The sequence below is a fragment of the Lepidochelys olivacea genome, assembly GCF_965140295.1.
Source record: "Lepidochelys olivacea isolate rLepOli2 genome assembly, chromosome: 10".
NCBI classification, from domain to species: Eukaryota; Metazoa; Chordata; order Testudines; family Cheloniidae; genus Lepidochelys; species Lepidochelys olivacea.
The window spans coordinates 12,188,611-12,204,109 of record NC_140420.1 but is presented as its reverse complement, the minus strand read 5'-3'; the positions used below and the strand labels follow the sequence as shown (position 1 = coordinate 12,204,109).

General features: G+C 44.8%; 1 protein-coding gene across 2 annotated transcripts in view; it reads right to left on the bottom strand.

Moving 5' to 3' along the window:
* MAD1L1 (mitotic arrest deficient 1 like 1) overlaps nucleotides 1–15,499 on the bottom strand; it is a 562,567-nt gene that overhangs the window by 299,367 nt on the left and 247,701 nt on the right. For both annotated transcript variants that reach the window (XM_084642266.1, XM_084642267.1), the window contains exon 12: nucleotides 11,069–11,209. In XM_084642266.1, coding sequence (XP_084498392.1) covers nucleotides 11,069–11,209 — 141 coding nt within the window. The remainder of the gene's footprint in view (nucleotides 1–11,068; nucleotides 11,210–15,499) is intronic.

The following is a 15,499-nucleotide window of genomic DNA, read 5'->3' as shown; positions in this document are numbered from 1 at the left end:
GGAGAAAGAAGAGATCTGAGAATTAAAATAAACTTCTCTCTCCCTTGCACAGAAGGAAGGAAATTTCTCTAGCAGGTTCCCCATCATCACAGAAATTCCTTTCTTCTAAGTAAAGAAGCCATGTACCTTGGGGCCAAGAGAAGCAGAAAGATTCAACATAGGAGGATAGAAGGAAGATCAATACAGAGAAGAGAATAAAGGGTGAGTTAAATGGAAGGGAAAAGCGAGCGAGAAAGGAGATGATGCAAAGAGAGGAAACAATGAGAGGGAGTCTGATTGAGAGACAAGGAGAGGCTGTTAATTATCCAAATAAACATTTTATTGCATCTGCATGTAAATTTTAAGCACTTTAAACACAGGGTGACTGCTAAGTACCTCTCTTTGCAAAGACCAGTTTTATGACTAACATTACAAGCCTTGGCAATGCCCAGGCTGCACGACCAGCAGCTGTGCCACAGTTATTAGGTACAGAAATGATGATAATATTTGGTCAGTGAGTTTTGAGGTTACCAGCACAGCTCCCAATCTCCCTGGTGAACAAAATCAGAACATATGGCATTCGATGTGCTGAAACTGTCAGGCTCATAATTAACTGATCAGGGTACATATGGAGCTCACAGACAGTATAAATCTCTCAATGTAAAAAATGCTGGGGACTATTGAACGTGTCAGTGTGTCTCTTCCCTGCAAATCTCTCTTCATTAATGTTTCATATGGAGCCAAATGTGTTGTAATAAAATGGCTATTAATGGAGTTGTATTTATGATGATTTCTCTTTTATGCAGCTGGTGTTAACCTTTCAAACCCTACATTTCACACAGGGCTTTCTCAAAATAATCATCACTGCTGGCACAGAAACCCCTAGGATCTCTTGATATTTCCTGTTCACACGGAGGTTAGGTTAGTGGGTGCTGGGCAAGTAAAAATTCATCAAGTTAGTGGCTGTCACTGACACTGCTGACATCACATGGTCCAAATGAAAATCCATTTCAAGTTACAGACACAGCTTGGATTCTGTTTATTTTAGGTATTTATAGCGCTCCAATTGGCATGGTATCTAGGGGCAAAGTCATTCCATCTCAGCTCTCTGTACTCTCCAGAACACAGACTTATACACATGGTGAGACATGTTATTAACTGCTCAGAACAGACAGACACATCCTGCTGGTTTCTTTGGCCACAATTCTGCAAGGCATTCTTCTTTTGCCTGCTTCACATTCAAAGCTTTGGAAAAGAGTATTCTTGAATCTGTGTGTTCAAGATAATAGGACACACAAAAGTATGGAACAAACTGTGCATTTATGGACTTGTGTCTGCATGTGTGGGGATGCGTATAAACACAAACAGGTCCTACTTAACACCTAGCTGTCTGTGAAGGTTTGTTTCTACAGTCCTGATCCAATTTGGATTAAACATGGTGCCGAAACTGCATTTCTCAGTGCATACGTGTGCTTCACGCTATAAGCCATTGGGGCTACGTGGTCTAGATATGTGGAAATTGTGGCTAGTGCAGAATGCCATGGCCCACCTGCTAAGCGGGGTTTTGCTCCACGAGCTCATTACATCTGGGCCACAATATATACCTTGGTTACTGATCAACTCCTCGGTATTGCATACACTGTGTTTTTGATTTATAAAGCCCTAACTGGTTTGGGTTCTGGCTATGACAGATGCTTCTCTGTCCATGCATTATCTCAGCAGTTCAGATAATCTCAAACTGACAGCATCCTCTTGGGACAAACAGGATACCCTCACTGAAAAGCGGGGAATTTGCATGCCCCTTGATTTGCCAGATCATGTATTTGATGAACTTCAACGATATCCTTGCAAGATCCACCTGTTCTTCCACACTTATTCTGGGGGAGAGGAGGTTCTGACAAGGGGGCTTAAGGAAGTTGTTTTGGGTGGTATTTGGGGCTTGGGATTGATGAATGTCAGTCAGGCTGAGTATCCTGTTCTCATGTTTTATTGCAACTGTTTGATATCAATGTTCTAATGTGCCCAGAGCCTGGAAAAAATTCTCTGACATACGTCTGGGTGTCATATTCTCACCACCACCAAATAACATTTCAGAGGGCAAAACCACATGGGAGCACACAGGAGGGAGACAAAGAGAGAGACAGAAAAACTGGAGGATCTTGGGGAGGGAAACAACAATCATTCATAGTCCCAGAACAGGCTGTGTGTTTACACCCCTAACTCTTCTGAATAATAGTAACTCAGGCTATTTCTAATGCTAAAAGCTAGGAGTGTGATTCCCTTGCTCACATACACATAGTGTGAGTATAATTAACAGTGCAGTTGTGAGAGCACAAGTAGTGGCAGTGCAGGCAGGGCTGAGCCATGCCGAGTACAAACCCACCAGATTCAGCAGCTGCATGGCCCTTTAGACTTGTGCTAGCATGATGAGAGCTAGTGTGAGTATGTGTACATGAACAGAGAAATCCCCAGCTCAGAGTGTAGACATAGCCCTGGTCTACACTAGGACTTTAGGTCGAATTTAGCAGCGTTAAATCGATGTAAACCTGCACCCGTCCACACGATGAAGCCCTTTATTTCGACTTAAAGGGCTCTTAAAATCGATTTCCTTACTCCACCCCTGACAAGTGGATTAGCGCTTAAATCGGCCTTGCCGGGTCGAATTTGGGGTACTGTGGACACAATTCGACGGTATTGGCCTCCGGGAGCTATCCCAGAGTGCTCCATTGTGACCGCTCTGGACAGCACTCTCAACTCAGATGCACTGGCCAGGTAGACACGAAAAGAACCGCGAACTTTTGAATCTCATTTCCTGTTTGGCCAGTGTGGCAAGCTGCAGGTGACCATGCAGAGCTCATCAGCAGAGGTGACCATACAGAGTTCATCAGCAGAGGTGACCATGATGGAGTCCCAGAATCGCAAAAGAGCTCCAGCATGGACTGAATGGGAGGTACAGGATCTGATCGCTGTATGGGGAGAGGAATCCGTGCTATCAGAACTACGTTCCAGTTTTCGAAATGCCAAAACCTTTGTCAAACTCTCCCAGGGCATGAAGGACAGAGGCCATAACAGGGACCCGAAGCAGTGCTGCGTGAAACTTAAGGAGCTGAGGCAAGCCTACCAGAAAACCAGAGAGGCGAACGGCCGCTCTGGGTCAGAGCCCCAAACATGCCGCTTCTATGATGAGCTACATGCCATTTTAGGGGGTTCAGACACCACTACCCCAGCTGTGTTGTTTGACTCCTTCAATGGAGATGGAGGCAACACAGAAGCAGGTTTTGGGGACGAAGAAGAAGATGATGATGATGAGGTTGTAGATAACTCACAGCAAGCAAGCGGAGAAACCGGTTTTCCCAACAGCCAGGAACTGTTTCTCACCCTGGACCTGGAGCCAGTACCCCCCAAACCCACCCAAGGCTGCCTCCTGGACCTGCCAGGCGGAGAAGGAACCTCCGGTGAGCGTACCTTTTAAAATACTATACATGGTTTAAAAGCAAGCACGTGAAAGGATTAATTTGTCCTGGCGTTTGCAGCTCTCCTGGATGTACTCCCAAAGCCTTTGCAAAAGGTTTCTGGGGAGGGCAGCCTTATTGCGTCCTCCATGGTAGGACACTTTACCATTCCAGGCCAGTAACACGTATTCAGGAATCATTGTACAACAAAGCATTGCAGTGTATGTTTGCTGGCGTTCAAACAACATCCGTTCTTTATCTCTCTGTGTTATCCTCAGGAGAGTGAGATATCATTCATGGTCACCTGGTTGAAAGAGGGTGCTTTTCTTCAGGGGACACTCAGAGGAGCCCGTTCCTGCTGGGCTGTTTGCCTGTGGCTGAACAGAAATGTTCCCCGCTGTTAGCCACGGGGAGGGGGGAAGGTTGAGGGGGTAGGGTAGCCACGCGGTGGGGGGAGGCAAAATGTGACCTTGTAACGAAAGCACATCTGCTATGTATGTAATGTTAACAGCAAGGTTTACCCTGAAAGAGTGTAGCCACTGTTTTATAAAATGTGACTTTTTAAATACCACTGTCCCTTTTCTTTTCTCCACCAGCTGCATGTCTTTCAAGGATCACAGGATCTTCTCCTTCCCAGAGGCTTGTGAAGATTAGAAAGAAATAAAAATGCACTTGTGATGAAATGTTCTCTGAGCTCATGCTGTCCTCCCACACTGACAGAGCACAGACGAATGCGTGGAGGAAAATAATGTCAGAGTGCAGGAAAGCACAAAATGACTGGGAGGAGAGGTGGCAGGCTGAAGAGAGTAAGTGGCGGGCTGAAAACAGGGCTGAAGCTCATATGTGGTGGCAGCATGATGAGAGGAGGCAGGATTCAATGCTGAGGCTGCTGGAGGATCAAACCAGTATGCTCCAGTGTATGGCTGAGCTGCAGCAAAGGCAGCTGGAGCACAGACTGACACTACAGCCCCTGTGTAACCAACCGCCCTCCTCCCCAAGTTCCATAGCCTCCACACCCAGACACCCAAGAACGCGGCGGGGGGGGCCTCCGGCCAACCAGCCACTCCACCACAGAGGATTGCCCAAAAAACAGAAGGCTGGCATTCAATACATTTTAAAGTTGTAAACTTTTAAAGTGCTCTGTGGCATTTTCCTTCCTTCTTCCACCACCCCTCCTGGGCTACCTTGGTAGTCATCCCCCTATTTGTGTGATGAATGAATAAAGAATGCATGAATGTGAAGCAACAATCACTTTATTGCCTCTGCAAGGGGTGATCGAAGGGAGGAGGGGAAGGTGGTTAGCTTACAGGGAAGTAGAGTGAACCAAGGGGCGGGGGGTTTCATCAAGGAGAAACAAACAGAACTTTCACACCATAGCCTGGCCAGTCATGAAACTGGTTTTCAAAGCTTCTCTGATGCGCACTGCGCCCTCCTGTGCTCTTCTAACTGCCCTGGTGTCTGGCTGCGGGTAACCAGCAGCCAGGCCATTTCCCTCAACCTCCCACCCTGCCATAAACATCTCCCCCTTACTCTCACAGATATTGTGGAGCGCACAGCAAGCAGTAATAACAGTGGGAATATTGGTTTCGCTGAGGTCTAAGCGAGTCAGTAAACTGCGCCAGCGCGCTTTTAAACGTACAAATGCACATTCTACCACCATTCTGCACTTGCTCAGCCTGTAGTTGAACAGCTCCTGACTACTGTCCAGGCTGCCTGTGTATGGCTTCATGAGCCATGACATTAAGGGGTAGGCTGGGTCCCCAAGGATAACTATAGGCATTTCAACATCCCCAACGGTTATTTTCTGGTCTGGGAATAAAGTCCCTTCCTGCAGCTTTTGAAACAGACCAGAGTTCCTGAAGATGCGAGCGTCATGTACCTTTCCCGGCCACCCCACGCTGATGTTGGTGAAACGTCCCTTGTGATCCACCAGAGCTTGCAGCACTATTGAAAAGTACCCCTTGTGGTTTATGTACTCGCCGGCTTGGTGCTCCGGTGCCAAGATAGGAATATGGGTTCCGTCTATGGCCCCACCACAGTTAGGGAATCCCATTGCAGCAAAGTCATCCACTATGACCTGCACACTTCCCAGGGTCACTACCCTTGATATCAGCAGATCTTTGACTGCATGGGCTACTTGCAGCACAGCACCCCCACAGTAGATTTGCCCACTCCAAATTGACTCCCGACTGACCGGGAGCTGTCTGGCGTTGCAAGCTTCCACAGGGCTATCGCCACTCACTTCTCAACTGTGAGCGCTGCTCTCATCTTGGTATTCATGCGCTTCAGGGCAGGGGAAAGCAAGTCACAAAGTTCCATGAAAGTGCCCTTACGCATGTGAAAGTTTCGCAGCCACTGGGAATCGTCCCAGACCTGCAACACTATGCGGTCCCACCAGGCTGTGCTTGTTTCCCGAGTCCAGAATCGGCGTTCCACAGCATGAACCTGCCCCATTAGCACCATGATGCATGCATTGGCAGGGCCCATGATTTCAGAGAAATCTGTGTCCATGTCCCGATCACTCACGTGACCGCGCTCACGTCGCCTCCTCGCCCGGTATCGCTCTGCCAGGTTCTGCTGCTGCATATACTGCTGGATAATGCGTGTGGTGTTTAATGTGCTCCTAATTGCCAAGGTGAGCTGAGCGGCCTCCATGCTTGCCTTGGTATGGCGTCCGCACAGAAAAAAGGCGCGGAACGATTGTCTGCCGTTGCACTGACGGAGGGAGGGGCGACTGACAACATGGCTTACAGGGTTGGCTTACAGGGAATTAAAATCAACAAAGGGGGTGGCTTTACATCAAGGAGTATTTCAGGCAGGACTTCACGGAGGGTTCCAATAAGAAATGGTGCACCTAAGTAATTGTTCTTATTGGAACAAGCAGGTTGGTCTGGCCTCTGATTGATACATGGCTAGATTTACCTCGCTGCACCTTCTCTGTGAGTGACTGCAGTGTGACCTAGAGGAATGAGCCCCCTAGACGGGGGAGGGGGAGAAGCGAATGAGTACAAAACAAATTTGGTCTATTTCTTGTTTTGATCCACTCCATCTATCTTTTACATCTTTGGCTGGCAGCAGACGGTGCAGTAGGACTGCTAGCCATCCTCATCTCTTGCCTGTCTGGCAGAAGATGGTACAGTAGGACTGCTAGCAATCCGTATCGCCTGCCTGCTCACCATAAGATGATTCAATAGGACTGACTGCAGGACTAAAGAGAATGACCTGGTCAAGTCACTCCAAATTTAGTCCCTGTGCCCATGTCTGCCCAGGCGCTCCTGATCGACCTCACAGAGGCGACCAGGAGCACCTCGGACATGACGGCTACCAGTCCTACTGTACCGTCTGCTGCCACAAGGCAATTGGTTGATGCTGCTGTGTAGCAATGCAGTACCATGTCTGCCAGCACCCAGGAGACATACGGTGACGGTTACCTGAGCGGGCTCCATGCTTGCCGTGGTATGGCGCCTGCACAGGTAACTCAAGAAAAAAGGCGCAAAACAATTGTCTGCTGCTGCTTTCACGGAGGGAGGAAGGGAGGGAATGGGGACCTGACGATATGTACCCAGAACCACCCGCGACAATGTTTTAGCCCCATCAGGCATTGGGATCTCAAACCAGAATTCCAATGGGCAGCGGAGACTGCGGGAACTGTGGGATAGCTACCCACAGTGCAACACTCCGGAAGTCGACTCTAGCCTCGGTACTGTGGAAGCACTCCGCCGAATTAATGCACTTAGAGCATTTTCTGTGGGGACACACACACTCGAATATATAAAAACGATTTCTAAAAAACCGACTTCTATAAATTCGACCTAATTTCGTAGTGTAGACATACCATAGTCTCAGGGTGCATGTTCCAGGCACAGAGCTTCTCACTCAAACTACCAGAACTCAACACTTCTCTCTCATACCTCTCTCTATTTAGCATTGACAGAAGATTGCTCCTCTTAAACTCAATTTACACATCCCGCAAAGGATTATCCCGACCTCATCTCCTTCATGAGCAAAAAGCAGATAATACGCCAACCTTCCTGCCTCCCTGGCATTGTTCACTATATCATTATCAACCACCACTTCATCTTCACTGGATGTCTTCTTTTCTCATACAGAACTGCTGACACAATCCATGGGGGAAAAAAATAATATATATAAGAAAATGCCTGTATAGAAAATCGATTTTTTCTTGTATGATTTCTTTGGCGGAAGCGTGGCTGCTGGTAACAAATCAGGGGGATCATAAAACAGCCTTTTCTCTACAATTCACAAGCAAAAAGCTGACGGAGAGCTATAGGGCTAGCAAAGGAATCCACTTGCTGGGAACGTGTGAATAGATTTAAACAAATGAAAACCTCAGGTAAAGAAAAACCCTGGGATAAGACACGACAGGTAAGTGGGGGCATTATTCTTTATATGGGAAAAGAGGATAAATTATTTTTTCTTAAAAATAACGAAGTTATGCTCATTGCCTTTATGCGCTGTACAGACACTGACTCAAACTTTTTCCCCTGAAAGTGTTTTTCTGTCCTTTTTTTTTTTTAAAAAAACATTAGAATTACTAGGTCACACACTCTGTTGCTTCTGCAGGCCAAACACTCTTGCACATCCGAATGGCTCTTACGTTCTTCTATTTCCCATACAAGTTCCAGGTGTACTGTTCTCCCGTCTCCCCTATTTCAGGGACTCTCTGAAACCCCCTACTTCCTCCATCATGCATGTGGCTGTGTTCCCCCCTCCCCTTTTCCCATTCCCCTATGTCAGCAGCCCTGTGTGACCCTCATTTCCCCCTTCCTTCACATGCAAGAGGCTCTGTGTGCCTCCTATTCCCCCATTCCTCACCAAGGCAGGACTCCTGTGTGTCCCCCTTCATTCCTCCCTCCACCACAGTAAGGACTGTGTCTCCTGTGTGTCACCCATGCTAGCACCAGTGGAGCTGCACTGGTTTAGTAAATTCCCTAAAGTTCTTCATGTAGATGTAGCCATAGGGATTAATAGCTACAACTCTAGGTTCTGCCCTATGTGATGTCACAAGCCAAGTCCTCTGAAGACCTTGCAAGGGGTCTGTAATAAAAAGAGGAAAGATGGGTTTCCTGACATGCAACAAGAATGAACACACTTTTGTGGGGATGGGGAGATTCAAACAAAATAAAAACAGTAAAGGGCACTGTTTTTTTCTTGTGTAGTTGACCTTTAAGCCACTGAAGTCTTTACAGCCCTTCAAAGCTTAAAGGCATAGGTAGGATGTGGCGGCTAAAAACCCCCCACTTCTGGTATAAAACCAGGAAATGTTTTAATTTTAATAGGTCTATATCCTTTTTCACACCTAAATTTCCTGTGGTAATAAATGAAAAAAATATATATAGTACCAGTTTTTAAAAATGCAACTAAAGCAAAGTTAAAATTACACAAAAATGCTTTAAAAATTCTTTAAAAGCAATGCACGCTTATAACAGAAAATTACACCCTGGTGGGCTATACCAGTGGTTTTCAACTTGGGGTCCACAGCCTGTCTAATTTCCAAAGGGGTCCTTGCCTCCATTCGAAACTTCTTAGAGGTTCGCAAATGAAAAAGGTTGAGAATCACGGGGGTACACCATAAAATGTAAGCTTGCATCCACTGGTATGTACTTTAAGCCTGGTATCAATAATGGTTCAAATAATTACAACTACTGTCATCTCAAAAATGTATTGCAGAGTAATAAAATTATAAAAATCAAAAGAAATCAAAAATATAATCCAAATAAAACGTATGCTAATATAGAGAAGAAAAACAAAATCAGTGGAATGTAGGCCTGACTTCACATGAGTAATTGGACACGGGTGAGGCCTCATTTCTTGGGGGATAGGATTAGGGAGGTATATGAATCAGCAGTCTGGAAACAGAATGTCTGTACTAGATAAAACAGGGAGGAACACCCAGGGAACCATTTACAATGGACAAAATAAGATGGGAATGTAAAAATGAGATAAAGTCGTACATGGACAGTGTATGGACAGAGCATGTTGTACAGGGATCAGTTCCTACAAAGTAACCAGCCAATCCCAAAATGGTCAGGCAATGTACAGTAAATGCAATGCAACGTGTAAATGTATCTAAAGGAAGAAGTTTGTAGTGTAACTTTGGATGTGTGGTATGCCCAGAACCCACCCCCTCAGCCTGAGCCTGATCAACTCAAAAGTACTTTAACTGTATGCCAATAAAGGAACCCAAGTGACTAGACTAGAGGCAAACTGAGTTCTTGGGGAACCAAGTGGAAAAGGTCTTGGGAGAACCCCAGTGGGGGGATGGATGTTCCTTCAGGAAATGTATATGGCTCCTGACCGAGGAGTCAAATCTGCTGCCATGAAGACAGATGATCTTTTCTGATACCTCTGTCTCTTTTTGGGTGATTCAGATCTCTAATATGACAAGAAAGCCTGTTTTTGATAGGGTTGAAGCCTAACTGGTCTCTCGAGCGCTGATATATACACTCCTAAAGATCTCAAAATGACTTGAGAATCCTTTAAAGAGTGCAGCTCATCGGCATTAGCATTAAATAATGCACGTGGTTCAAAAGACAGATCCTCTTTTGTCATCTGTACTACTTAAGGTATGCCAGGTGACTGTAACTGAGAGGATGAGATTCTGGAACAGAAGTCTTCAGCAAGGAATGAACTGTGCAACAAATTCTGCTGCCACAGAATCACCAAATACATGGTGCCTTCACTTCTATTTCTGTAGGCATCCAAACTCTACATCTCCCTTGACTTTCTCGTAACCTGTCAAGTCTCTAAGAGCTCTGCCATTGTCTGCCTCTTTGTTACCATCTCTTACCATTCCCATTCATGAACAGATAAATCCCATCTCTGCCCTCGTTTAAGTGCTTTGTGCCTTCTTCTATGCCGCCCCTTATGCCTGTAATTCCCTCCCTGTAGTATTTCAACTCTACTCCATTTTCCTCTTTCTGCTCTTATGAAAGCCACTGTACCCTAGTGGGCCTTTTATGAGAACCATTGTCTCCTGTTCTGTAACACATCCACTCTCTATCCTAGCTCTCAGTAAAGCACCAGGTAATATATCAGAAGCTGGGAATGGGTGACAGGGGATGGATCACTTGATGATTATCTGCTCTGTTCATTCCCTCTGGGGCACTTGGCATTGGCCACTGTCAGAAGACAGCTGGGCTAGATGGACCTTTGATCTGACTCAGTAAGGCCGTTCTTATGAATAATGGTAGGAGATAATACAATTCTATTATGTGTGTATAAATACATATTGGAATGAATAAGTATTGGTGCAGATTTTGCAAGTTGTGCTTTGAGCCCACGCCCAATCACACCTGCTCTTAAAAACTTTTCATTAAAAAGTTGTTTCAAAAGGCATTTTGCAAACTCGGTCTTTGACTTTATGGTTTTCTCTGAATGCCAGTTAAACAAAGGATTTGCGAATGGTCCCAACAGGCAACTGAACCATGTGAACTCAGCATGTGACCACAACAGGTGGCTTCATCCCCCTCCAAATGCACAAGCACGCTGTATACAGAATCAGAGAAACCAGATGGGAAAGAACACCTGCTGTAGCTCCTGACCACAGAGTCTGGGGCCCACTGCTATATAGATTACGTCTATACTGGGGTTAGAGCACAGGGCCTCATCGTTACCTCTATCTCAGCGTTGTGCGCATGCACCTTCTGCACCATTTCTTCTGCCTCATGCATGCGCCGACTCAGCTGAGGAGAGTGCTCCGATGGGGTCAGCTCACTGTCGTACGACTCGAGAATTGCTCTCATTCCATCACGCTCCTGTAGTGAAGAAAGAAACAGACTGGTTAGACTTTCCACTGGATACATGCAGCCTGCATCTTCAAACTGACATACCCAATGAAATTTAACATTTTTTAACATGGTGGAGAGCATTTTGGAAAGTTATTTCCAGTTCTTCCACTACCTCTTTTGTATACACATATCACACATAAATTGAGAGATATAAAAATCTACTGCTCTGAGAGTTGAAAACGTATATAAACACAAACATCCCTTTCAGATGGTAACATGCACACAGTATAACTTTTGCCATTTTACATGTATATACCAAGAACAAATAAAATTAGAGCTCTCAAGTAGAAGATGCTTCTTGGACACACCTCAACGTGGCTGTTCAGGGAAAATAGCAATGAGTTATGGGAGCTAAATCAGGGAACCTTATTCTGCCATCAGTGAAGTCAAAGATGAGTGCAAAAGTCTTCTAATGAAGAGTCCTTAAATATAAAGCAAGTACTTTATTCTCATAGCATAGATGTGTTTAGTGTAATCCACCACACCAAACAGGATTTGGATAGGATTACATGGAGAAAGAGTATTTTATCTTCCAAGTGGAGGGATTAAATTCTCATTTTACGAAGGGTTTCTCAATAATGTGGTCATTCAAAATGTAGGTTAATCCACAGCTGAAGAAAAAAATGAATGGCTACTAGAATGGCCCCAGTGGAAAGCAGTGACCAATGAAAACATTAATTATTTATTTCCATAAGCACCCACAATGCATGAGGCAAACAAAGTTGGAAGTGGACCATGCCCCTACAAGCTTAAAATGGACACAGATATGGAGGTTTTCAATTTTATTTTCACTATTACCGTTCCCAGCTAAGAGAGCTGTTCTTTCAGTTTATATGTTAGACACACACTTTGATACTGAAGGACCTGGGTTCAAACCCGTGCAGTCGCCCAGTGGAGATTATGATTGTTTGGGGAAACTGTATGTACAATTTATGAAATCTGGTTGGGACTATGAAGTTATTAAGAAAATTGTTGCAACACTCAATGTCTCTATGTAAATGTAGAATCCAACATGGCTGTCAGGCCTTTTAGCAAGTATCCATCAGACTAGGGACAACTGGAGCATAGTTAATTTAAGACTGTACTCTGACCACACAATGGGTATGTTAAGGAGGTTTGCTAAAACTAGGAGAACCAGTTTTCTCCAATCCTCAACAAGGGATTGGGCATTTGGAGAGCAGAAAATTCCCAAAGAGATGGAGGTGATAATGTAGGGGTTTTAAAAGGACTCTTAGGAAGAGACAGACACAGGAAGTTTGGGTCACGAGAAGGGAACAGACACACATTTTTTTGTAGCAGGGGGACTCAGTTTAGCTGTGGGACCAAAGAAGGTCTAGGAAGAAAGAGACTCTATGGTTCAGAAATCAAGCCATGAGTTGCAACAGAAGGATCTTGGATTATCCCAGAAGAACCAGACCCCAGCCCAATAAATGCTTGAATCGTGAGGAAACTGAGGCAGGGAAATGCATGTAGGGTTTGTTTGTGTATCCATCTGTATATTTCTCATTCTACTGAGGAAAGGGCAATGATGTTTTAGACAAAGAAACCAAGGTGGATAATGGATGAAGTGCCGCAGTTGAGTGACAAGCATAGGAAGTTAAAGGAGAATAAAAAGGAAGATGCAAGTCTAAGAGCTGAATACAATAAGTTGACCAGAGAGGTTAAAAAAAGAATGCAAAGAGTGACAGAAACAAATGAATAAGCAAACAATGCAAAGAAGCAGAAGAATATGTAGAAGAAATGTGACACAGAGGTTATATTGCAAGATAACAGAACAGAGTGGGACATATGAGTTGAAGATGTCAGCAATGAAAGACATGTTCAGGCAAATAACTGAGGACAAACAAGCAATGAATAACCGATGGAAAGAATATTTTAAAGAGCTATACAAAGTGCAGTACACAGTGGGTGCCAATGTCTCCTCTCGCCTTGTGGCAAGCAGGACAGCACAAGGTGTTGCAAAGAGGTGAGAGGCCACATTGAAATCATCTGAGAGACTGACAGTGAGGCAGGGAATGTGCCACTGTCTAGTCAGTGGAGGGATTGCTGGGTTGTGAAGCTAGACTAACATGATCTTAAGAAAATAGGGGAAAATTTGAATGGGTTGTGCTGGTGAAGAGGAATTGAGAAAACAGGGTTACGGACCACTCGTTGGGAGCCTGAGAATAGATTTTGTTACAGTATTTGTGTTCAGAAATGAAGACCAGAGCTAAGGACCAGGAGCAAGTGTTTTCAGGTACAACTTCTATCTGTTTTGATTTATTATCAGTAGAATTATTGAATAAAACTTGTACTGTGGTTTAAATTATACATTCCCTCATAGCTTGTTTGCTTTTGAAATCAGAGACGAGCCTTGACAGGCAAGGACCCATCCTCTTGTCCCCTATTCCTTGGAGGCAAAGAAGTCAGACCCTCAGAAAGGAGTCTTGATCCCACAGAAACTTTCCGATCCTCACTTTGGCAGCTGAGCAATGTAGGAAGCTACTAAAACATGTCTGTGGATCTGTTCTGAAGTGTACATCATTCACCAGTGGAATGGGACCCAAGTCTGATCTCTTAAGAGCCACTCTTTGTCCTAGTAATGAATCATCTCTAAATGTGGATGTTTTCTCAATGCAGAGATGGACTGGGACCTCCGGGAAAGGACCCAGACAACGGATATCTTTGATGTTTAAATTTGATGGGGTTCCATTTGATTTTGCAGTTGAAACAGTGCTAAGGCTGTTGGGCAGTCCTTGATATAATGGAGAGAGAACACTGTTCTGTCCAACCATGGCACTGATGAAGGCTGTGCAGTGGAAAACAAGGGCTAGAGAGCTAGGGAGAGGAGAGAGGATGAGAGTCTTGCAACTGTAACTTTAGCTGTAAGCATATCCAAAGATCAAATTTGTACATCCCAGTAAATTCTATGATGTGTTCTAACCCTTGACTCTGGAATAGCTGGGCAAGAAACAGCTTTTTCATCATCATTTTCCCTTAAGTGAAGGCAGTTTGTCTTGAGAAAAGGTAAGTTTCCAGGTGGGCTTTCCTAAGGAGGAGGAACTCCTGCTGCACTGCTATTTCTCTGTTGTATTTGTGGAGATATTTTACAGATAAGGGTGGCTGGTAATGGTACTCTTCCTCCTGGGCCAGCACGGTCCCTTCCCAAGGCTGAACCAACCTCAACCGTCTCAGCTGACTTTTCAGTATGTTAAATGTTTTGAACACATTTTTGCAGCATCTTCAGGTGGCATCCCCCACCTTGCCTTTCACACCTTGAATTTGTACATCCCTCCCTCTCCCCATGCGCACTGACACACACGCTGTATTTAAGTGTTTGACGTTTGGACAGTGAAGCAGGAGACAGCCCAGGTATACAGGCTTGCTGGGTGGAGCTGTTAGCATCACATATAGTATTTCGGAAACGTAGCCCTTTTCATTTGGGGGGGGGAACCACTTTTGTGATTCTGTCATTTAAGTAAACTACGCTGATAACTCGACTGGATACCTCCCTAGAGACAGGTTTCAGAGTAGCAGCCGTGTTAGTCTGTATTCACAAAAAGAAAAGGAGGACTTCTGGCACCTTAGAGACAAACACATTTATTTGAGCATAAGCTTCCGTGAGCTACAGCTCACTTCATCGGATGCATTCAGAGTGGGCTACAGAAGAAGCATTTCAGCACTCTTAAGCTGGCAAACTCTGGCAGATTTATCTCTATTTATAGGGCATTGTGAGAGAAAGTTCACATCACAGAGGTCCTGTCTGGTACTTTCCAATGCACTGAGGAAGCGCCTGCTGCCAGCGGCACTGATGGGAGGCACTTTTATGAAAAAGCTCACATTGCCCACGTCCATGACAACCCTGTTTATGTAAAACTTCACACTAAAAATCGCAACAGTGGCCAGGTCTGGAGTCCAAGCTGCACAACTGTAAAGCTAAATGAATTTTTAACACCGTTTTGGCATTTTTGTGATAAAATTTGCCCATGCCTGCTGCTATACCAAGAGGATTTTATGTTGTCAGGGTGAACTGACAACAACGTAACAGTCAGTGCAGCGGATTCCTGAGGAATTTTTGCTCTCAGGTTTATTCCAGGAGGACCACACTTATTTGCTTGGCTCTGCTGAATTCTCAGACTTGACAAACATCAAAATTCTTCGATGCAATTAACAGGAGATCAAATACCTTATTGCCCATCTAATCTCTATATGCATATCACTCTCTAAATGGAAACTGCATGTTAAACATACCTGACATTTTGAATTGCCATTCAGACT